This window comes from Podarcis gaigeae, assembly GCF_964106915.1.
Source record: "Podarcis gaigeae genome assembly, chromosome: 3".
In the NCBI taxonomy this organism is placed as follows: Eukaryota; Metazoa; Chordata; class Lepidosauria; order Squamata; family Lacertidae; genus Podarcis; species Podarcis gaigeae.
Genome location: NC_139680.1, coordinates 50,853,742 through 50,879,476, shown reverse-complemented (window position 1 = coordinate 50,879,476; position 25,735 = coordinate 50,853,742). Strand labels below are relative to the sequence as shown.

Below are 25,735 nucleotides of genomic sequence, written 5' to 3'. Positions count from 1 at the left end.
TGAGGTTTCCCATGCCTGTTGTAAGCGGATGAACACATTTCACATTCTACTTATGGAGAAGGGGTCTTCTCTGAGTAAAACTTAGTGGAGGGGTATTTTTTATCATTATGTTATGCATTCTGTGTTTGTAACTTGTAAACTGCCTTGTGGTCTTCAGAATGAAGAGCAATATATAAATTTAATAAATGATAATAAGACTGCCACTCAAAGACCCTTCATTCTTCCAACATGCCCCCCAAAGGGACAACAGGTCAGATTCAAGAGGCTTTGTGTTTTTAACCTGTTTGGCATTTCAAGTGTGAAAGCTAGCTGAGCATGGAGACCAAACGTGTAAAATACATTAAATGTAGATACTTGAGATGGTCTATGTGCAGAAAAAGAATTCAAGACAGAGGCAATAAAGCAGCCAGACGGGGCCTGGCTCCTTTCAGTGTGTCATTCCCAATCAAACAGAAAAAGTCTAAAGCAAAATGCTGTGCACCACATTCAAGAAGAATTAGTGCCACATAACTGTGAAATAAAAGGTCTAATAGCAAAGAATGACAGAATTGTGTCATTTGCAGCATGAAACTGTGTCATGAACTCCTTAACTGTTATTTTGAAGGAGGACCATTAGAGCTTTGCAATTTGCTGGTTATTATGTTGGCCTGACATATTTCAGTTCACACTGACCCTTCTTTGTGCCTATGGTATCTTTCAGAGATAATGAACATTACAGAATGCCTATATCTACAGTATCGGCACTGAATTTTCACTGCTGATAAGAGATCCAGTAAATATTGATCCTGCGGAGAAAGCAAGCCAACGTACAGTAAAATTGTTTGGAACAGTTCAGGAAAAAGCTGTTTACTCTGTTCTGGATGAGATTGTACTTTTCCTTCTTAAGGAACAAGTGTGCAAGTAGGCGGTACTAAGATCCAGCCCTTCTTTTGAGTGCACAGGTAGCACTTGTGGCTTCTACTGTTGCACCAAGTGCCCCTTTCCTGGACAGAGAGGGTCTAACCATATCTATGCTCTGGTTACATCTGTATTAAATTTCTACAATTTGGGCTGCCTTTGAAGACAGTAACTAGATTATGGAGCATATCTCAACAGCATTAAAACAGCTCAGATATTGGAATAACCTCATGCATTCATATGGATCTGCTCTATTAAACACCTAGCCACCTTTAGTGGATGAGGAAGGAGGTGACTGGGCTTCTGCCCAGTCCTTTGGTGGTGACCCATCTATGGAATAGCATAGTTCTGCTAAACTACCTGAATTCCACAGTATACTTGTGCTGCCATTTGACTCCACTGTTTACAATTTTTCCCTTTTCATGCATGTTTGTGTGTTCCTCCTAAACAAGGATAACACTTCATGCATATGAAGAAGTAGACTCCATCCATGAAAGATTATGCCAAAATAAACATGTTAGGCTCTAGGTGGCATAGAGAATTACTCTCTTGTAATTCTCAGAGTAATTGGTCTGGTGCCAAATGTACTTAGATTTAGGCACCAGGTTAAAAGAATTATTTTAATCATAGTGCTTAAATGAACAGGATGGCATTTTATTTCTGTTTCAGAAGTTTTGATGCTATTTTTTTCTACTGCTGCTTTATCTTGTTTTTTTCTGCTTTCACTATTTGTGATTCATTGTTGCATTGGTTTTTACTCTGCATTTTTATCTTTTTTTTTTGGAAGGAGCCTTGAAAATTTTGCATATAAATCAATAGGTGGGATATAGGTATCTTCAGGAAAATAAGTGTTTCCAAATTATCAGATAATCTACCCTTTAAAAAATCTATTTATTCATTAAGTGTTTATAAAAATATTATTCAAAGAACAGAGTTAAACTTCATCATCTTGGAGTGGTACAGAAATACCATGATATAGTTCAGACTGTTGCATATTTACGGATGGAAGGGAGAACTGGATGGAAACCTCCTTTTTGGAATTCTAACTTTAGAACTGGCCTGCTGACAATCATATAAAGCCCTATCAGGACTATATACATTTAACACTTGTAACAAGCTGTATCACACCACTTTAAACCATCATTGCTTCCCCAAATAATCTTGGGAAGTGTAGTTTGTTAAGGGTGTTTGGAATTGTTAGGAGATCCTGATTCCCCACCCAGAGCTACAATGCATAGAGTTCCCTTTGATGATTGACTGTTAAACCATTATTGGAACTGTAGCTCTGTGAGGGAGAATAGTGGTCTCCTTAACAATTCTCAGCACCCTAAACAAACTACAGTTCCCAGGATACTTTGGGGGAAAGCATTACTGTTCAAAGTGGTATGATGCAGCTTTAAATGTACAGAGCAGATGGGATCTAAGTCTACCAGTTGTTACCACTCAGGGTGGGACACCGGAACGGATTCATACTCAGAAACTTGCATTTAGTACCCACTGAAATAGACAGGCAAGGTATGGTTTCATTTCCATTGAACTTATTAGAACATAAGCACAACTAATGTAGTCTGGATTCAACCCAATATGCTTGACTACTGTAGACAGGTGGCTAGCAAAAGGAGAGAAACACTGGCATCAAATCCAGTTTATACATGTTTCCTAAGTATCTATCTATCTATGGTTATGAAGTATGAATCTGCAATAGATAGATCATGGAATCAAATACAAAATATAGCAACTCCTATTGCTGTTAGAGTTGGGGGGTTTTTAATTAAAAAAACAACACCTTTGTGTTCTAATGAGAAATGAATTCAATCCAATTTTCTTCAACTCTGACTGTTGATTCCCCACCCCATTAATCATAAATAACTTTATCAAAACTACAGCCATCCATTTCCATTCAGACCATTCATATCTCCAGTCATTTCAATGATAAGGCCCATGCACAGTCTAGCAGCCATCAACAAACAGATTACCAATTCCAAGTAATCCACATTCCCTTCTGAGCAACCTTTGGTGGAAGAAGCCAGAGGCACAAGTGGGAAGGCAACAAAAGGAAAATTTAGCTTTGTTCAGGGGTAGGCTAGTTCCCCCCTCCCTCTCCCTCACACACACAAAATAAAAACAGTTTTAAAAAACTTACCACCACAAAACTAAGGTGGGTAAGAAGCCATAGTAAAAAGGTGTGTCTTTAGCATTCGCCAAAAGCTTTATAAGATGCCAGACTTCTGTGAGGAGGCAGTTCCACAACTTAGGGGCTGCCACAGTAAACAGCCGCTCCTGGGCCACACTCCCTGAGCTGCTTTCTGAGGGTGGTGGAACAATGGAGGCCCAAGCAGAGGGGTGAGGAAGGCTCTGTAGAAAATGAGGCATTTTCCCCCAGCTGTTTGGAGCCTGAGTCACGTAGGGATCTGAATGCCAATACAGAACACCTGGAAATGAGCCTGGAAATGAACCCATTTAAACCAGTGTATCTGTTTTGAAATAGGTTGTGTTTTTTTAAAGCTTGACGTTTTATTATGTTTTCATATGTGCTGAAAGCTGCCCAGAGTGGCTGGGGAAACCCAGCTAGATAGGTGGGGTATAAGTAATAATAATATTATTATTATTAAATTATGATTGTGTGGGATTCTAAAGGGAACCCCAGTCAGTAATTTGGCTGCTGCACTTTGGCCCAGTTGAACTGTCCCAAGTTGTGTCTAAGTGCAGCCCCATGTAGAGCACACTGCAGTAATCTAATCTGGAAGTTGCCAGAGCATGGAGTACAGGGGCCAAGTCATTTCTGTCTAAATGGGGCCATAGCTTCCAAACCAGCTATAGCTGGAAAGGGGCCTATAGTGACAGTGTTAAATCAGGGAGCAAGCCCAAGATATCAACCTGTTCTTTCCAGGGGAGTGCAGCCCAATGAGGACTACCAGTAGCCACAGAAAAGGAAATTGAGGGAGAGTGAAGAGGCCTGCTTGAGGCTCATATCAATTAGTGGGACAAGTTGTGTCATATGAGCACAACTTGTCCCACTTGTATACCCTATTACAGTGATGGTGAACCTTTTAGAGACTGAGTGCCCAAACTGCAATCCAAAACCCACTTATTTATCGCAAAGTGCCAACACGGCAATTGAACCTGTTTATCTCATTTTTTTCTGTGTGTTTCACGTTTCTTCTTTATGACTGCTGTTGTAATAAATAATCCTTCATAAAAGTTATTGCATTACATTCTTCATTAAATTATCTTTCCATTGATATATAATTTTATGGTATAACTCAGTGCTTTTTTTCTAAAAATGTTTAGGGGTACTCTCATTTTGACTTAAGAAAATCACCACTGGGGGAAAATAATTACAGTTCAAATTGGGGGAAATAAATACAGTGAATTTCTTCTCCTGTTAAATTCACAAAATGTTTAGGGGTATGTGTCCCCCTGCATCCCCACAGGAAAAAAGGCACTGGTATTACTCCAAAACTAAATGGTGTTATGAGCCATCAAACCTTGGAAAATACATTTTTTCCAGGAGGTTCCACAATTTTGGCTACTAGTGTACACTGGTGGGCTGTATATGTGTTATGTACTGAGGTTCTCACCCTGGGCCAGCAGGGGGATACTGTAGTTATGCAAATGAAGGATCGAAAGTGATTGGATAGTTTGTATGCAAATGAAGGATCAAAAGTGACGGTCAGTGATTGGATATTTTTAGAAATTGTTACAGTAACAAGGTACTGGAGCTCTATATAAGCAGGCTGACTGAGCCCTTCAGCTTAGTTCAGTTCTGGCCTCAGAATAAAGGAAGAGCTGTTTGAAGAATCGCTGTGTCGTCTGATACGTTCGCCCACAACTTAACAATATGCTTACTGACCTGGGAGTTAAGCCCTGCTGAACACAAGGCGGCTTACTCCTGAGTAGGAAAAACAGACTAGCGGGAGGCCCTGGTGCATCAAAAGTCAATGCCTGCTCAGCCCCCCAACTCACTCGCTAGGCCCTGGTGCCGCAGGCACGAGCCCTCTCCTCCTCCTCCTCCCACCCCCCCAGCATGGAAGCTATGGCCCTGCTGGGGCAAAGCTGTGTGTGCCCACAGAGAGGGCTCTGAGTGCCCTCTTTGGCATGCGTGCCATAGGTTTACCTAATAGGGCAGTGGTGGTGAACCTAACTGCACCCCATTCAATTTGTGCCCATACATTTCTCTCTCTTTTTTGCTATTCTCAGGATGTGTGTACAAACACAGTCTTCTATTTCTGTTAGGAAAAAACATTTCTAAGAATATTTTTCAACCACGCAAATAAGTCATACAGAATATGCTTTCACATCAACTGCATGATGAAGTCACTGACTGCTGTACTAGCGAACTGCACAAGAAGAGTTAAGATGAGACTGTGACTAGATGACAGGTAGCCTAATTAGAACCAAATTATTAGTTGTGTAGCAAATAATCAGTGCAAAGCAAAGCAATTCCAATGCAGGAATTACAAAAGTACGGTATATCTTAAATGAGTTAGCAAATCCACTTCCCAAATGAGATTGTGGAGAGTTGGCTATTATTGTTTTGAACTCCTTGACCGCTGCTGGTTGATTAGGGCTAGGTGGAACATCCAGTTTCTGTTCTGGCTTTATTGCATTATCAATTCACGCTTTCCCAGGCTGACAAATCTGGAAGATGAAATTTAAATGTTATTTTTAAATCTTGAGTCAGGTAAGGTAACGAAGATCGTATGTTCCTTCGAGAGAACCTAATCATGTTAAAATGTCATTGACTTTCATGGCTTTTCTGAATATTTGGGCTGATTCTTAGAGACAGATTAATTGGTTTAATTTCCTCCCCCTGTTAACTGTACACACACTGAGATCTACAATGTGTGTGACAGCCAAATATTAATATTAATATTTGTAATTATTTGAGTTCATTTTATCCAATCATTTGTTCAGGAATTACTTGCAGCAGAAATATACTCATTTCCTCTGATTTTGAAACAGCACTCATAACTGTGGCAGCCTTCACCTCATTAGACCTTTTGAACAGAATGCTGGTAATAAGTAGATGGGATCACAAATGTGCAGCCACTTGCCACTTCTGCCAGCTCAGTCTATATCCCCCCAGCCCAGCCCCAGTTGATTATTTAGCTTCAGAATGAACACCTTGATGCCTATCTGTGATTGGATACAGAAAGTAGCTTTCAGGGGGAGATTGTTTCTCAAGATCTATACCCTCCTTTCTTTTCTCCTACTATCATTTCTACATAAACAGGTTCTGCAGGGTTGTGAGCACTGGCAACCTGTTAACAGAGCTGACAGTAGGATGAGCATGCATTCTGTGGGTAATGATGCCTCTATATTAGAACCCTTCAGCTAACTTATCACCTTTCCAGATTTCTTGTGAGAAAGCTGAAGACTTACCAAGCAGCTGAATGGATAAGGTGTGCAGATGAGCCCTAGTCAGAGAGCAAAGATTGTGTGGTGCAAGCAGAAATTACTTTGAAATAAAACAGCATGCCTTTCAATAGGCCAAAGCTAAAGGTTTCCAACTGTAGCTTCTAATATCTGGCTGCTGGTGTAATTAGCAATCACCCACTAACTCTGCCGACAATTTATTTATTAAATGTATATACTGCCCTTCAGTTCAGGATCACAGGGCGGATAACAATATAAAACATAGGTAGGCAAACTAAGGCCCAGGGGCCAGATCCGGCCCAATCACCTTCTAAATCCGGCCCACAGATGGTCCGGGAATCAGCGTGTTTTTACATGAATAGAATGTGTATTTTTATTTAAAATGCATCTCTGGGTTATTTGTGGGGCATAGGAATTTGTTCATTCTCCCCCCTTCAAAATATAGTCTGGCCCCCCACAAGGTCTGAGGGATAGTGGTCCGGTCCCCTGACGAAAAAGTTTGCTGACCCCTTATATAAAAACACAAAAATACATAAACAATAAATACATAAATACATAAACATAAAAAATACAACAAAACATCCTCACCCTCATCCCAGTTTAAAAGGCCATAGATTGTTTAATTGGCTAAAGGCCTGGGAGAAGAGTACACCACTTTTGATGTAGGCAAAAGTAACCCCTTACTCATTCTCAGTGGATTCATTTTTAAAGGAATTTTGTTCCAAGAACTAGAATAAATCACGTAACAAGATTAAGCATGATATTATTCTATGTACCTTGCAGGAACATAGGAAGCTGCCTTAGTCAAACCACCTGCCTGAGTCAGACCAATGGTCTAAGGTCACAAGGGAAAAAGAGCAGCTCATCTCCAAATTTGAGACACAAAGATGATACAGGTGTTACAGGGGATAGTCTAAAACTTCAGTGATCTCAATGATAAATGGAGAGACAAAATATTTACAACTGTGGAAAAGTGGAATAGGAAAACTATGATAAAATTGTACAGACTGTACTAAGAAGTGTTCCTTCTAATACAAGAGCCTAGAACACATTGTAAAACGTGTTGGAAACTTTTTTCACAGGAGAAAGGATAAAAGGAAGAAATGTAATGGTGTCTTTGAGTGCCACCTTTTATAATGACATAGCAACTCATTAAAAGTATATTCTGAATTTGTACCCAATGTGCACCATGATTTTTCTTATATTATCATCTGTGTTCATAAATGACAAATTGTTATTTTAAGGAAACTATATCACATACCAAAGTAGAATTTCACATCTTTCTGCTGGCCTAGTGGATTCCATTGAAATACTCCAGAACTACTCATCCAGTCTACAAGACCTATAGGGCAATGCTTGCATGGCTTATTGCACCAAATGTAGTTCAGGGAGCTGCTGATTCTAAGACTTCCAATTCTACTTCATACTAAGTTCAAGGATGCCCCACTCCCCCATGACATTACAGACTGTAGCCGGGGGGACAGGGCCTCCCATTGCCAGGAGCTGGAATAAAGCGTAGGTCAGCAATAAAAGAAAAACACAGTGTCAGTGAAGTTGATTCTTTATCCAAGCAAACCATAACATTGCAGGCCTAGTGATCCCAGCAACTCTTCCCAGTAGGTCTTGCCCCAATGAGGCAGTTGCGAGGATGGAAGGTCCCCGCCTTCCCACCACTAAGGCTCCTCCTCTCCAGGGTCTGCTCTGCTCTTTCCATTTCTCTCTGTGTTCTAAGAGACCAGGGAGCAGAGGAGCCGGTGACAGCAGGAAGGGAAGACTCCCTGGATTCTTCAGCAGCCTGTCCCAACTTGGCCACCCTCTAACCACTCCTCACTGTCCCACCACCAATCCTCTGGCTCAGAGCCTTTTCCCCTAGCTGCTGTCTCCCAGCACTCATCTGCACCCAGCCAACCCACGACACCTGTTGGCAACAGAGGCCAAAGAGTGACAGGGAAGGATGAGAGCTTGGGGGACAAGCCAGGATGATCAAGAAAGGCTTTAAAATGCAGTTTGTGAACATATCACTTTAATTAATACATGACATGGTGGGTAGGCTTAAGATATAATAATAATAATAATAATAATAATAATAATAATAATAATAATAATAATGTAATAAAAACAATAACTCCCATATATTATTATTATGTTGTGTATTTTTGTGTTGTTATATTGTAAACCACCCAGTGAACTTCAGATGAAGGGTAGTATAGAAATTCAATTAATAATGATGTGCTTTTAAAAGCATTGTAAATGTAGCTGTTACTATAGGCCCATGTTCTTGCAAATTAAGGTGGCAATACATTAATTGAGTAAGTGTAACAAAATATAATAATGAGTTTTATATTTGGAGAACAGATAAGTAGAAAGAAAGAAAGAAAGAAAGAAAGAAAGAAAGAAAGAAAGAAAGAAACCCACATTGGCCCCATAATCCAAGTATGAAGAATAGCAAAATACAGCCGTTGGCAGAGGCAGAAAAATAGATTTACAGTAAACTGAGTGTAACAAGAGCCTCTTGGGATTTACAGAACAATAGCTACAATAACTGCTGTATTGAACAATGAAAATCCACATGACTGCAGGGAAATAGCAGTTACTTAATAAAGTAAAACAAAATCTAATAGCTCTATGCAGAACTGCAGCTCAAAACAGCTTCCATTGGAGACTCAACTGTTAGGAAAAGAACTGGCCAGTGCTGGAAAAATGGTACAGTAATGGTCTAGGCAGGCAATGACCTGTGCAGCAAGCAAGTGAACTACATAAAGGCATGAGAGGTCATTGTAACCAGAGGAGCAGAAACAGATATTGAGGCATGGCCCAAATGCATAATTGGTCAAATGAAACAGGAGCTGCTGTATTCAATCTGCCTTTTGGCTGTGCACAGAGCCTCTTCACTTCTCTCTTTGTAGAAGTAGGACAGAGGTGAAGAATCGGCGGCTCTCCAGAAGTTGTTGAACTGCAGCTTCGATCATCCCCAGCCAGCATGGCCAATGGTAGGGATAATGGGAATTCAGCAACATCAGGAGGGCCACAGGTTCTCAACCCCCAGGATGGGAGAGCAAATCAGGAAGTCTTCCATTAAGTATAGTTTCACATCACATCACATCAGAACCAGGAACCTATGGTTAACAGCTCTGGAAAAGGCCATGGTGTAAGGAAAAGTGGCTTACAATATAACTACAAAAAAAATAATGTAAGTGGATATCAGGGATTCTTTCCCTGGAGGCATTATGACGATGTGCCCCATGCCAATGGGTTTCACGTTATTTTTTATGAGAGGGAAATGCTGGCGTACAGAATGGGGGTGGGAAATACTCTTTGTTTTACCAAAAAGGAGAGAGAAGCCCTGAAGAGATGGGACTGTGTCTTGTGAAAGTTACTGATTACAAGTATCGCTAAAACCTTAACCTAAGCAAAATGATACTTTAGAAATATACAGCATCACTGCAGAATCACGGTGGAAAAATTTTCTGGCACAAAAATAAGTATGAAAAACCACTTATCTTTCCAATAACAGAACACACACTTCAGTTGTGTTTTTACAAGCAATGTGCAACCTGTTGCTGTTTATTTTTCTTGGTCTGGCAAATCTACTAAATTATCCATAGGTACAAATATTTAATTTTAAGGGAAGAAAACAAGGTAGAAAACCTGTAGACGTGAAATACATACATGATTTTTAAAAATTAACTTTTAACAGCATACCAATATAGAAAGAGCAACATTAGCATATTATGTTACAGCAAGTATGAAGTGTAGAAAAAGATTAATTGCATATAGATCTTTTTCCATTCATTAATAATCAGTCCTATACAAATGGAATCTGTCTTAAGTCTACTAAAACTAGATGCAATGGCAAAGAGAAATTGTGACCTTAGATAGGAATTCATCAGATGATGTGTGCTCCTTAAAAATAATTATTGTTTCTTGCTCTTTACAGAGCAAATGTTTGATTTAATACTGGCATTTTTAATGTAAATGCTGCTTTATACTTACAGAAAAGATACACAGCTTGCAGAAGTAATATTTTAAATGAAACTCAGGGTGATAGTGGAATATGGAATGCATGTCAAGTAGATAATCACATACACTGGTAAGTCAGTGTGCGCCAGCTGCTTCCCACTTCCCACCAAGCATGTGACTGTTGGCCAGACTTGCTAATTATTTGTCAATGGGCATTTGGCAACTGGCTTGGCCATTACCTGACATGAGGCAGCTGGCTACCCGCCAAAAGCCTAGGCGTGCTGGCTGCATGATAAATTAATTTTTAAAGGAAAATAAGGGGAGGAGAGACTTCTTAATTCACCTACCCGTGCAAATGACTCCCCCAACTTTCCTTCTTGAGGGGGCTGTCTAAGTGCTTCTACATTAAATATTTGGCTCCACAACTCATGTTTTCTTCTAGAATTACCCTTTAAAGAGAAGCTCATTCTTGTCGCAATGAAGGATCTAGGTAGCAAAAAAAAAAAAAAAAAATCTGACAGAAAGAGCATTCTCAGGTGTAAATGGCTGTTTGCAGGAGTCAAACTGACTGGACTTTAGACTGGAATGTGACCGCTCAATATCAAAGCAAGACACCTATAAACAAAGAGGCAACACAACTTCAATGTTTATTATGTGCCAAAGAACAGGATACTTATTGGGAATGGGGCATGAGTTTCTCACTAATCAAACAACAGGAAGCCATTCCCCCCCCCCCCCCGAATCCAACAGAAATCCAGTTTTCATATAAATTTACAGAAGCTTATGAGAACACACTAGTGTTCCAGAATAATAATCCTCCCATATGCAGCTAGGTACATCAGTGCAATGCTCCATGCCTCATGCCACAGTAAGTTCTAATCTCTATTACCTAATTGCCAAACACATCACTACTTTATCAAATAAAATTTTAATGACACTCAGCTCAGATCTGGGAAGTTTTAGAAATTACTTTGCAGCACACAATAATGTTTCCATAGATGCTGCTGGGACCCTGCCAACATCTCAAGAGAGAAGGTGGAACAAGAGCCAAGTGCCATTTCAATTCCCAGTATGATTACTTAACTTGCTGGCACGTTTTCACTTCCTGCTATCGATAAAGTAGACAGATATAATACTACCCTCAAATCATGTCCTACAAACATCTTGGATGGATGTGTCTTCTATCTTATTTTTCTTTTAGAGCACTCTGATTCAGCCAGTGATTCAGGCTGTCAGAGGACTCAAAAACAGTTGTTCTTCACATGTATCTATTTCTAATGTATTCTCGATACAGGAGGATGTCTTCTTTTCCCAATGGCTGCATGATGCCTTTGCCAGCCTGGATGTGAGCATGAAATATCTCAATAGATTTTCTTTCTACTTTAGGAGGCTGGACTTCATAAATGTTGTCTTGGGAGAAAGCAGAGATGTGTGTTCTGTGAAAAGTAAATTAAATAAAACTAGCGTTAAACTACAGAGAAACCATAAAAGAGGAGGTTAGGCATGAATTCTATATACATCACCATTGTAGGCTCAAAGGATTCCATGCCATTTTGCATTAGTAGGTAAGTTAAGTTGATAAGACAAGGGAGGGGGAAATCCTGAAATGCGATAATTTCTACTAGGATTTCTAGTAATAAGCACTTATGATCTATAAAATACAATATATTTTAAACTGCAGGTAGACTGTTTTATTGCAAAACATTGTTGAGGGTTTAATTGGTTGGTATCTTAGCAACAATGTGCTGCATCTAAGCAGAATGAAGAGTCACCTTTTGCCAATAAAAAATACAGCCCATGTTCTGTTTTATTATTAATCTGTCATCACCTGTACCGTATTTCTCCGTGTATAACATGTCCCGTGTACAACACAACCCCTATTTTGGGGGACTCCAAATTAAGAGAATATGGGGAAATTGCCCAGAGTTTTTAAGCTTCTTTGGAGGGGGGGTTGCCGACACTCGCTCACCCGCCTGACCGCCATTGACAATCACATGCCTCGCCGACAACAACACACCTCACCTGTCTGTCACTAGGTTTCAATCTGAGAAGTTTTTTCTTTCTAAGAATCACACACAGCTTTATAACCTCTAACTTCCAGAGATAGATTTTCTCTCCCTTCAAGGGATGGTGAAGAAAGGGGAAGCATTGTTGTGACAGTTTTCTAAAATACATTAGGTGGCAAACTGCATCTCTAATGGAGATAATTTTGCTATGGTTGATGGAGATTCTGTACATATTTAAAAACCATTAACTATTAAACATTTTGGATCCAATGAATATTGATCAGCCTGCACAACAGGAAATTTGCACAGGAATTGTTTACATTGATGTAAAAGGTGTCATTCTCCTTGGCCCTCCCACTGCCTTTGACAAAGGCGCTCCCACTCTTGCATAACTGCCTTCATGCTATGGAGCTCCACGATTCTGTCCTCAGCTGGCAATCCTTCTACCAAATCATTATTTCAATGTTTTCATAGGAGGAAACTCAGTTATTGGAGTGGTTTAACAGTCAATTCCTCTTTCCAAGCTCTGTGAAGGGAATAGGGGTCTACTAACAACTCTCAGCACTGTTAACAAACTACACTTCCCAGGATTTTTTTGGGAAAGCCATGAATGTTTAAATTGGTATGGCACTGGTTTAAATCTATAGTGCAGATGGGGCGCATGCCAAGGTCCCTCAAGAATCTGTTCTTAGCCCTCTGATTTACTTTCTATATATTTAATGTCCCTAGGTGAGATTATCAAATCCAAAGGCATTTAGTATCACCTGTATGTAGATGATAGCCCCCTCTCTTTTATCTCTAAACTGTTTGCCTCACTCCAGTCCAGCTTCTCAAACTGCATCTCTGATATTTCTTCTTAAATATCATTTCAAACTCGGTATTTCTCATTTTTCCTCCCATACTTCCCTCTCCTCTTAAACTTTCCTTATGAATGTAGAAGTTTATTACCCACCCTGGTAATTAGCCATGCCTTTATCTTTTACTCCTTTCTCTCATGTGTTGCCATTGCTCAGGCCATTTTTGTGTCACTTCTTTTACAATATGATTGTGAAAATAAATCCCTTCCTCTCTGTTCCTTTAGCATAAACGTCTCTCTGGTCTTCTGTTATCTCACAGCTATCTACTGCTCTGTTGTGAAAAACATTTACCTGTCTCGTCACTTAAATCTCTACAGTGGGTTTCTATCCACTCCCACATCCACCAAGAGTACCTTGTTCTTGCTTTCAAATCCCGGATGGCCTTGTCCTATTTTTATCTCTCTGCTTTTATCTCAATAAATCGTTGTGACCTTTCCTCTTTTTGTAAAGACTGTTCCCTTTATCCTTTGCTGTTCTGTATGCTAAGAAATGCCTCCCAGATCATCTGGACAATCTCATCTGTTACACCTTTCTAAACCCACCCTCAAAACCCACCTTTTCCATGGCACTTTTAGCCCTAGTTCCCATGCCCTACTGCAACTGAGTCTGTAACTAAATATGAAAACCCCAGCACATTGCCTTCCTCTGTTGTTTCCACTGTACTAACTTTAGATTGTAAACTCTTTGGGGCAGGGAATTATCCTCCTGTATGCTGTAAAGAACCATTCACACTGATGGAACAATATAAGTAAATAACTATAACGTAAGAACTAGAGTGTCTGCAAAGAAGCCTCTGTGTACTGCATATGCCAGTGAAGAACTGTAAATTATGGTTATTGTTTCGCCCTTAAGCCAGGCATAGGCAAACTCGTCCCTCCAGATGTTTTGGGACTACAACTCCCACCATCGCTAGCTAACAGGACCAGTGGTCAGGGATGATGAGAGTTGTAATCCCAAAACATCTGGAGGGCCGAGTTTGCCTATGCCTGCCCTAAGCCAATGTCCTATTTTTCTTACATACCACTTTGATTTACCACTTGTCTTATATAATGCATATAAAGCAGCAGTCTCTGAAAATACAAAGCCTAACTAAAATATACAAATACCACTGTGAACTGTGAGAGTAAGAGAGAGGGGGGGGTTGGAAAAGGGGCATTGAAAGAGCATGAACCGAAAAATAAAAGACAGCAAGTACTTACAAGTTTATAACCCCGTCTAAGTGCTTACAACAAAGATGTTGGTGACTCTTGTCATGCTTGTGTTGACTGTGCCCCAATTGAACAAACCTATGAATAGAGGCAGAAAAATCACAATGGAAAAAGAACTTTCTGAAATAAGGAAAATAACATGTCTTTTGCGGCTATATAGGAGTCATACAGTTTGAAGTAAGGGACATCAAGTTCCATAAAGGGCAGCTGGAACATACACCACACTTTTTTCCTGACACTAATATTGTGGGTGAGTAATGCAGTAGCTCTGAATTTATTTATTTTTAAAAATCCACTTTTATCTAGGTACTTTGGAGGCCCTTCAAGGCATCTTTTCGTTATGAATCTCACTAAAAGCCTAATCAGTTTTAGTCATAGTGTGTTCCTGAGAAGCTCGGTTCAGCTGGCACTTTGCACATGGCCCAGACCTATGTGATTCCTTTAACTTCACTCAGTGAGTGCAAGACTTGTTGCAACAGCACGTAAGTAGCAAACCCTGACATAGACTGGATTTTTTAACATATTGGTATTTTAACTGATGTAAGCCATCTTGTGTAATACAATGCTTCTTAGATATAGAGAGATGATATTTTTACATAAAAATATAATTGCAGAGTTAGCAAAAGGGCACAAGAGCTGGTAGAGGCACCATCCCCCGCCTTTCCATGGATTAGTAGACGCCAAAGAAGCCACTGAGGCCTGCACTGTAGTAGTAAGATAGGTAAAGACAGAAGAGGATGAACAAATTTGGTAGTGGATCCCTGCATCACCTCCCAGGCTTTAGTTTCAGTCTAGTCTTGTCCACCCCCCTGCAATGCAAGAATCTTTTGCTGTTCAACAGTGGAACAGTCTCCCTCCTTCCTTGGAGCTATTTAAGCAGAAGTTGGATGGTCATCTGTCATGGATGGTCATCTGTCATGGATGTCATCTGTCATTGGACTAGATGGCCCTTGGGGTCCCTCCCAAGTCTACAATTCTATGATTTTATGTGAGGCTCGAACCCATGACCTTGAGATTAAGAGTCTCATGCTCTAGCGAGTGTGCTATCCCAGGTTCCCAAGAGCCAGTGTTGGACTGAATCATAGGAAGCTGCTTTATACCAAGTCAGACCATTGGTTTGTGTAGCTCAATATTGTCCACACTGACTGGCAGGGGTTTCAGTCAGGATTACCCACTGTCCTACCTAGAGATACCAGATGTTGAAATCCAAAGCAGATGCTCTACAACTAAGCTAATAGGGCAGATGTGAGTTCAATTCTCCATGAAGCTGACCATGGGCTAGTCACAATCTCTCAGCCTAACCTAACTCACAGTATTGTTTGGAGATAAACTTGGGAGCAGAGGGAAATAATGTAAGCCACCTGGAGGTAGACCAGGATTTTTTTAAATTATGGGGCTGCTGTGCAGCTTGATATATACTATATATAGATAACCAATGAGCATAATCCAGGCAAAAGGTAAGGACCTTTAAAGATCTTTTGGATTTCAATACATCGTGAACATTCCCAATGAAAAAAGTGGAATTTAAAATGTGCTTAATTTTGTCTGGAACATACACTTTTACTATTCACTTTTTAAAAATTTGTTCCCTGCTAGCATCAGTGAGATAATCAGAAACACGTTACCTTGTGTATATGCCAAGATCATCTTCCGAAGGAGATTCTGAGAGGTTAATCCCATATATATCTTTTATAGGCTGTACTACATTCTGCAGCAAAACGAGAAATATTAGTGAGAATAAATCTTGGGTTTAAAATTTATTTAAACATTTATACCTGCCCCTTACAAATGCAAGGTGGCTTCCAGACAAAAAAAAAAAAAAAAAGAATGAATAAAAAGACAATACTCAAGAGCAACATTTTTTCAGTTTTTCCGAAGTAAACAACTGCTACTTCATGATAGAGCTGAGAGCTACGTATCAGTATTAAACAAAATTATTCCACTAACGGAATTCTAAAAGCAGCGAGAAAATTTTATTTGCCAGTTTTGTGTCCTACTGAAGCATTTCCATCTTGGTACCTCACTATATCTAATGCAGCATCCTGTTCTTATGGTGTTCAACTCGATGTCTACTGAAACCCACAAGAGGACATGAGTGCACTAGAACTCTCCCCACTTGTAATTCCCAGTACAGTAACTGGCATTCAGAGGTATTCTTTGTCAGATACTGGAGATATTACACCACCATGGCTAATAGCCATTGGTAATATGAACAGAAGGGACGCGGGTGACGCTGTGGGTTTAAACCGAAGATAAAGAGAGTGGAAATCTGCCCAAAAACTTGCTCCGACCATAATGCAGTCAAGATGGAGATGAAACAAATAACAACTGGTTCTTTTAGATGGAGGATGAATGACACCTTATTTAGAGATGAAGAAGTTTATAGAAAGGCCCAAAAAACTTTGAGAGACTATTTTGAATTAAATATGAGTACTGATGTTGAAAAAAGAACAATTTGGGACGCAAGTAAGGCTGTTATGAGAGGGTTTCTGATCCAACAGAATGCAATAAAGAAGAAAAGCCAAAATGAGAAGAAAGATAAAATTTTAAAGAAAATAGAAGAAGGGGGAAAGAAATTGAGAGCCAAACCAAAGTCGCAAGAAATTTTGAGAGAAATAAAGTTATATCAGACACAATATATGGAATTGATGAACCAAGAAATAGAATGGAAGATTAAACAGATGAGACAAAAGACCTTTGAATCGGCAAATAAGTGTGGGAAACTTTTGGCTTGGCAAATGAGAAAAAGATAAAAGTTAAATACCATCACAAATATAGAAGTGGAAGGGAAGAATATACATAACCCAAATGAGATCAGAAACTGTTTTCAGAAGTATTTTAAACAATTATATTCAAAAGGGCCACAGAAAGACACAGACATAGAACGTTTCTTAAGGATAAATGGATTACAGGAAATTTCACAAGAAAACAAATTGATGTTGAACTACAAAATATCAGAACAGGAAATAGAAGGTGCCATTCAAAGCATGCAATTGGGCAAGTCTCCAGGACCAGATGGGCTGACCTCCAGGTATTACAAATCTTTGAAGGACTATTTAATACAACCTTTGAAGGAGGTCTGCAACGAGATTTTGGAGGGGAAAAGGGCGCCGGAGTCGTGGAAAGATGCATATATCACGCTTATACCGAAAACAGAGACTGAAAAGACTCAACTTAAGAACTATCGCCCCATATCTTTATTAAACGTGGATTACAAAATTTTTGCTGATATCTTGGCTAGAAGATTGAAAAAAGTGTTGGTGAATGAGATCCATAAAGACAAGGCGGGCTTTCTCCCGGGAAGGCATTTGTCTGATAATTTGAGGAACTTAATTGACATTTTGGAAAAGCTAGAAGTTGACATAAACACGAAAACAGTTCTCATATTTGTGGACGCAGAGAAATCCTTTGACAATATTTCCTGGAGTTTTATGAAAAAGAATTTACATGGTATGGGCAAGGGTTTGAAAACGGTATAGGCGCAATTTACTCGGAACAAAAAGCAAAATTAATTGTAAATAATGTGGTTACGGAGGAGTTTAAGATAGAAAAAGGGACACGACAGGGGTGCCCAATCTCCCCACTGCTTTTTATATCGGTCTTGGAGGTTTTGCTGAACATGATCAGAAAAGACCAGTTGGTTAGAGGGATACAGGTCGGAGCTAAACAGTACAAATTGAGAGCATTTGCAGATGACCTAGTTCTAACGTTACAGGAGCCAGAATCTAGTACGAAAAGGGTTTTAGACCTAATTAATGAATTTGGTCAAGTAGCAGGATTTAAATTGAATAAGTTAAAAACTAAAGTTCTAGATAAAAATCTAACATCAATGGAAAAGGAAAGGTTTCAGAATGAGACTGGTTTGACTGTGGTTAAGAAAGTTAAATACTTGGGGATTAAGATGACAGCGAATAATGTGAACCTATTTAAAGATAATTATGAAAAATGTTGGTCAGAACTGAAAAGAGATTTAGAAATATGGTCAAATTTGAAGCTTTCCTTGTTGGGCCGAATCGCAGTCATAAAAATGAATGTATTGCCTAGAATGTTATTTTTGTTCCAAACATTGCAAATTGTGGACAAAATGGACTGTTTCAAGAAGTGGCAGAAAGATATTTCTAAATTTGTCTGGCAGGGCAAAAAGCCCAGAATAAAATTTAAGATTTTAACTGATGTAAAGGAAAGGGGGGGCTTTGCCCTGCCGGACTTCAAACTCTATTATGAATCAGCAGCTTTTTGCTGGTTGAAAGACTGGCTGCTTCTTGAGAACACAGACATTTTGGACTTGGAAGGTTTTAATAATACCTTTGGATGGCATGCATATTTATGGTATGACAAGGTTAAGGTTCATAAAATGTTTAAAAATCATATTGTCAGGAAAGCATTATTTAATGTTTGGATAAGATACAAAGATTTATTGGAAAATAAAACTCCAAGGTGGTTGTCACTGATGGAAGCTAAAGCTTTCAAAAGACTCAACATGGAGTCCAATTGGCCAAAATATTGGGAGATTCTGGAACAAGAGGGAGACAAAATGAAATTGCAGAGTTTTGAGAAATTAAAAAGTACGAGATTGGCTTCACTACTATCAGATAATGGAGGTATATAAAATGGACAAAAAAATCGGATTCCAGGTGGAAAAATCGAAATTAGAAACAGAATTGTTAGAACCTAAAACTAAGAATCTGTCTAAGATGTATAACTTGCTGTTGAAATGGAACACTCAGGATGAAACTGTGAAGTCGGTTATGATTAAATGGGCACAAGATGTTGGACACAACATTATGTTTGCTGACTGGGAACAGTTATGGAACACCGGTTTGAAATTTACGGCATGTAATGCCTTAAGAGAGAATGTTATGAAAATGATTTATAGGTGGTACATAACTCCAGTCAAGCTGGCAAAAAATTATCATTTGCCTGATAATAAATGTTGGAAGTGTAAAGAAACCAAAGGTACATTCTTTCACCTTTGGTGGACTTGCCCAAGGATTAAGGCCTTTTGGGAAATGATATATAATGAATTGAAAAAAGTACTTAAGTACACTTTCTTGAAGAAACCAGAGGCCTTTCTTCTGGGCATGGTCGGCCAATTGGTGCCAAAGAAGGACAGAACCTTTTTTATGTATGCAACAACAGCAGCAAGAATACTGATTGCGAAATATTGGAAGACACAAGATCTACCCACTCTGGAAGAATGGCAGATGAAGATGATTGACTATATGGGACTGGCAGAAATGACCGGCAGAATTCGAGACCAGGGAAAAGAGTCGGCGGAAGAAGATTGGAGGAAATTTAAAGATTATTTGCAGAAATATTGCAAAATTAATGAATGTTAGAATGTTGTTGGATAGAAATTAAGTGGTTACCAGCTGTAAAGTGAAAGTGGAGTAATAAGCTAAAATAAGTTATAAACAAGCTATATAAGGATTTGCTGAACTAAGATTCGAACGGAAATGCAAAAGGGGGAGGTGAGAGGAGGTTCGAGAAACAAGGTAATAGAAATAAGCTTTGGAAACTATATTTGTTTTGTTTTGTTTTGTTTGTTTCTTGTTTGATTTGTGTATTTTTGTACTTTTGTATTTCTGTTTTTTGTGTGAAATTGGAAAATCTAATAAATATCTATTATAAAAAAAAGATTAAAAAAAAATAAACCACAGAGCCTAGGACTTGCCAATCAAAAGGTCGGCGGTTCGAATCCCCGCAACGGGGTGAGCTCCCGTTGTGAGGTCCCAGCTCCTGCCCACCTAGCAGTTCAAAAGCACGTCAAAGTGCAAGTAGATAAATAGGTACTGCTACGGTGTTTCCGTGCGCTGCTCTGGTTCGCCAGAAGCGGCTTAGTCATGCTGGCCACATGACCCAGAAGCTGTACACCGGCTCCCTAGGCCAATAAAGCAAGATGAGCACCACAACCCCAGAGTCAGTCATGACTAGACCTAATGGTCAGGGGTCCCTTTACCTTTTTAATATGAACAGAGCCATTGACTGGTGGTAATGACTATTAGTGGTCATTACTATCATCTTGTAGTAGTGAATTCCATAGTTTAAGTGTGAAGGAGTACGTCCTTCTCAATCTTCCAACATTTAACTGAATTGGTTGATCACATGTTCCAGCGTTATAAGAGGGAAAGAAAAACTGCTCTCTGTCCACTTTCACCACACCATGCATCAGTTTTATACATCTCTATCATGTTCCCCTTTACTTGCATTTTCCTTAAAGAAAAAAAGCCCAAAATGTTATAATCTTTCCTCTCATAGGAGTTGCCCCTCAGTCATTCTGGTGGCCTTTTTCTGAACCCTTTACAGCTTTACAATGCTCTCTTTGAGATGCACAGTATTTGAAATGGGACTGCACCGTGGATTTTTATAAAGGCCTATTCCACCATTCCTCACAAAGCAGCCAATGAACAAAACAGCCAAACAATATATTTCTAAAAAACCAATTATGAATTTGCTAATTTAATTTTATTTTCAATTCCATTTCTAATGATTCCAAACACAAGAACGGCATTTTTCACAGCTGCTGCACTCTAGACAGACATTTTCATTCAGCTATCCACCATGATCCCAAGTTCTCATTCCAGTTTAGACCTCATTACCTTTTATATAAAGTTAGAATTCTTTGCCTCCATGTGCATCACTTTACCCTTGATCACATTGAATTGCATTTGCTATTTTAATGCCTAGTCCCTCTGTTTGGAGAGATCTTTTTGGAGCTCCCTTTTTGCTCATACTGCTCGAACTCAGGTTACCTGAATCTCTAAAGAGTGGTTCTCCATCCTGCAACATTTTGTTTTAGGTGTGCAATGCACAAAAAAATATTGTGCTATTACACAGAATGGCAGTTGCATGAAAATTCTGAGGACTCTGAACTTAAAATGTGTATAGATATACAGTACTGCATTGTCTGGACTCATGTTAAATTTTTCACGTTCCTTTTAAGAAGCAAAACATTAAATAAAACCTTCACAATACTATCATCGCCATGTATCTTTAGATGTTTTCGGGGCACATTATACAAAAGCCTACTGTCATTTCTTTTCAGGTTCCTGATAATTGCACATTTATGAAATTAAGCTAGTATAAATTAGCTGCAATGCTACATTAGACTTCAATAGCAGATGTGTCAAAGTTACTTCATACTTTAATTTAACCTTGCCATCCATTTTTTTCTTTTAAATTACGGGAACAATTTTTGTTATCTCACAATGCCTCCTTTATTTTCCCGTAAATTCCCTGTGACTCATTCCCCCCCCCCCCGCCCCGTTGTTGAAATGTGTGAAGGGAGGACGGTGAGTTAGCTAGGCAACTGATCACTGCCATGCTGTCAGAAAACCAGGTGCTTAAGTGGATAGGGAAAAGGTTAAAAATCATGCCAAGTCACCAGCCAAGACAACAGATGAAAAATACAGACAATGGATTGTCTAACTCTCAGGATGCCATGAAATTCTATAATCAAAAACCTATTTGGATCCCATCAAATAGCTTTTTTGACTAAAAATTTCCTCCCATACATCCCACTAAATTACCTGGAAATAGCAGGGAGTAGTGTTGCCAATTTCGCTGTCTGCAGCCACCACCCCAAAACTGGCTCCAGAGGGCTGGATATACTTTTGGGTGCCATGCATGCAGAAGAAGTGTGTCTCATTTGTACAGCAGACTCTTTACATTCAACCCTCCTTATAAAAAACAACACTAAAATATCTAAAGGTACTTCACTTGGTACGTCTCAAAACAAGATGTATATCAAACATCTCGTAAGATGTATATTAAACATCTAGTAAGACGACTAGCAAGTCCCTGAGCAGAATTTCAAGTTATGTGAATGGCAAATGTATGTGCCACAGGTTGTCCCACAGCAGACGTGTCCTCATCCCATGGATAATCTTGGGGAAGGGACAATGTGGGACACAATGAATGGGAGCTGGGGTAAACATGTGTGACCCTACTCTCCTCTCTTATAGGATTACAACTGGGAATTTGTAAACATCTGAAAATAGCTTCTTTTGAGTATCTGGAGCACATCATGCAAGATGTGAGTATAAAGGACAATCCTTTATTTATTTAATTTATATTTTACTAAGAACTCTTCATCAGGGGTCTAGTTAACACAAATAATGTTTTGTACATTAAGAACAAAGATAGTTTAGACTACAGTTATTCCTTAATTTTTGTAAACAGCAGGAAATTAATTTAATTGATTTCTACTTTAATGAAGCCAGCATTACAAAGTTTGACCTTGATACAGCTTCAATTCCTGCAACTTTTAAGCACCTACTGATTAAAATAACGCAATTTAAACCAGTTTTTCAGCATATTCAGCTATGTGGAAGTGCCAATATTCTGTTCAAGGCTGATTGCCAAAGTACATTAATTGCTTTCACATGGAAATATCAACATTAGACAACTGTTTTCCTTTATTTGAGAGGCTGATTGCATAGAGATGAATTATATCACTGACAAGCCAACACAACAGAGAAACCAGGAATATAAAAGGTAAAGTTTGAGGGCCTTGAACTCTAGAGGCACAATTCAAAGACTTGAACTACTAGCGCCTGTCCAGTCATGTTTGGACTCATGTTTCTGAGCAGCCACATCAACACCACAAAGTAAGCCTCTCCTGAAAGAGCCTCAAATAAGGTTTGTAGAGGGGCAATGAGGCCTGCTGCCCCCCCCCCAAGTACACCCCCAAAATGAACACAAACCATTGGACATTAGTTCTCTAACTTGTTGCTTAGGCCTCTGTGTCAAATATTGCTTATTATCACAGAAACAACCCATGGCAATGAAGGAAAAGCATACCTGGCAACTGATTGACTTTAGATAATAAGCACCTTCTTATAGGCATACCAAAAGACTTGGAAAATAATATCCATAAGTAAGTCATTCTTAGAAAAGTGATAATAGTAATTTTGTTTCACTATCATTAGACACAATAATTATTAAACTTTATTCAAGGCTGTGATGAGCGAAGCCATTTACTTTCAGAGACTGCAAGGATGATCTCATTAACCAAGTTTACTTTGGAGTCACAAGAGATTGTAGACAAGTTTCACGTGAATAGAAGAGCAAATGGGTTCTCCTGCCCCCTTCCTCCTATCACATTCCCACCACTACATCCCATGTCTTTTTTGAGGGTTCCCTGACCTTCAGGAAGGTTTTTTAGGGTGATACATCAGAGAAGAAAAAGAAGGAAAAGCCTATTGTGCAAGCAGCACTTTGCTCTTGGCAAAGTCTTTATAAAACCCACTCAACTCACTTAACTTATTCTCAGTAAATGTGCGTAGGACTGTAGCATTAGGTCAAATTAGGATTCAACAAATTAAATTCAATCAGACTTTCTTGCGCTAAATCTCCAAATGGAGTATAATGTTCCATTCAGTGGGTTAGGATGGATTCAGACTGCTAAATTCCTCTACTATAAGGTAAACGTAAAGGGACCCCTGACCATTAGGTCCAGTCGTGGCCGACTCTGGGATTGCGGCGCTCATCTCGCTCTATAGGTCAAGGGAACTGGCGTACAGCTTCCGGGTCATGTGGCCAGCATGACTAAGCCGCTTCTGGTGAACCAGAGCAGCGCAGGGAAACACAGTTTACCTTCCCGCCGGAGCGGTACCTTTTTATCTACTTGCACTTTGATGTGCTTTCAAACTGCTAGGTTGGCAGAAGCAGGGACCAAGGAACAAGAGCTCACCCCATCATGGGGATTCGAACTGCCGACCTTCTGATCGGCAAGTCCCAGGCTCTGTGGTTTAACCCACAGCGCCACCCGCATCCCATTCCTCTACTATGATTACCAACTAAACCCAAAATGGCTTGGGTCCTGAAGGATTGCTTCTTCCTAATTCATCCTGCCCACATCTGAAAGGGCCTTGGGTGACCATGAAAGCCTTCTGGCATCTTGGCTCCTGGCATTTACCCACATAACCGTTCAATAAATTAAACTGTTTTTCTTTATTTCATTTATATGACAAATTTGAAGGGAGACTTGGGAGGCCACAAAAAGTGTTTAGAGGGTTGTTTATGTCCCATAGGTTGCGGCTTAGCCACCTCCACTGTAAAGGATTCTGGGGGCAGCTCTAATCATGCTTAGGTCACAATATGAGAGAGCGAAACCTAGCATCACGAGCAGGATTACAAGATAAAGTGCCGTGCACCTGCTTGGGGAAACAAATGGTTTGGGTCAGCCTATGACCTTCCAAATTCATCAAGGTGCTCCAAACTACAGTAAATTTATCTAGAAACAAGAAAATTAACTTCAAGCAATGATCATGCAGGAAAACTGGCTGGAGCCATGGGCTTCCCCACAAATGTCACAGCAGAGCAAGTGGCATCATCATCTGCGTTCTTCCTATCACTTGCCTGCTGTGTTCATTCCCTTGTGTAATATTTAAAATCCAGATTCTGCTGCTATAAAATTGCTAATCTGTTTTTGTGTTATTGTTTTTACAGATCTTCATTAACATCCCCAGATACTGAAGTATTATAATGGTACTGAAGTCTGCACAGGAGTGTCATCTGGAAAGATTAGTGTTCGTATTTGAAAGAGCTCTATTAAGCCATATTTCTGTATTAAGCCAATCCTCTATTAACACATCTTTCACTCCTAGCTGAATTACCTAGTTTAATTTAAACAACTAATACAAATCAAAACTATAACTCAGCTTTAAAACTAATATATTACCTTGCTCCCTTAAAAAAGAGTTAAAGAGAGAAGTTTTAAACTGCTTTAAGAGCTACATCTGCCTCCAAGCTTCCACATATTTGTTTTACAGGTATTTTTTTTAAAGTGTCTTCTTTTTAAAAGTATATAGTACCTTCTCTTACTGCTGAGTGAGGAAAGTCCCTAACATGTAAAGAGAGATGTTCATTTTAGTAAGCCTTAAACACAAATCAAACACAACACTGGAACAAATATGCTGTAAGGAAAGAGATGTGCTGATATTGTCCCTTTACGGGTTAGCACACTTCCTTACTTCTGTTGTTTTGGCATTATCTCCCGTATCTGTCATTTTCACTGGCGTTGAACGCTGAGATGCAGCCCCCTCATCTTCTTTATCAGTTCCAGAATCATCCTCCGAACTGCTAGACACGGCCTCCTCGCTGGGTGGTGGTGGAGCACTAGCAGCCGTTTTGCGCTGAAGCACCGTTTCTTCTCTATTGCTCTTGTTCCTAAACAAAATTGGAATTTATTACACATAATGATATCTCAAGAAAGAGGTAGTTCAATTTTATCACCATTCCCTTCAAGAGACAGAAGTGAAAGGGCAAGAAGAGAGAAAGCCTCTTCTTTTCTCATGTATGAAAGTCCAAATGGTTTCTTTAAGAGATCGGGAATGGGATGCAAGATCAAGTGTTCCCTCCTCCCTTCAGCAAATTCTGCCTCCCCATCCTTAGCCACAGTTAAGCATTATGAGTGCAAATGTTG

General features: G+C 39.5%; 2 protein-coding genes across 3 annotated transcripts in view; both read right to left on the bottom strand.

The window, feature by feature from the left end:
* GPR6 (G protein-coupled receptor 6) overlaps nucleotides 1–3,280 on the bottom strand; it is a 69,222-nt gene extending 65,942 nt beyond the window's left edge. Inside the window, exon 1 of one of the 2 annotated variants that reach the window (XR_014562257.1) lies at nucleotides 3,041–3,280. The gene's annotated coding sequence lies outside the window, so the exon portion shown is untranslated. The remainder of the gene's footprint in view (nucleotides 1–3,040) is intronic. The other variant, XM_083731461.1, reaches the window with a different exon arrangement.
* Nucleotides 3,281–11,442: 8,162 nt separating this feature from the next.
* FIG4 (FIG4 phosphoinositide 5-phosphatase) overlaps nucleotides 11,443–25,735 on the bottom strand; it is a 62,200-nt gene continuing 47,907 nt past the window's right edge. Inside the window, exons 20-23 of the mRNA XM_083731119.1 lie at nucleotides 25,284–25,479; nucleotides 15,933–16,015; nucleotides 14,299–14,385; nucleotides 11,443–11,672 (exon numbers count right to left, since the gene is read on the bottom strand). Of these exons, the coding sequence (XP_083587245.1) occupies nucleotides 11,495–11,672; nucleotides 14,299–14,385; nucleotides 15,933–16,015; nucleotides 25,284–25,479 (544 nt within the window). The 3' untranslated portion in view covers nucleotides 11,443–11,494. The remainder of the gene's footprint in view (nucleotides 11,673–14,298; nucleotides 14,386–15,932; nucleotides 16,016–25,283; nucleotides 25,480–25,735) is intronic.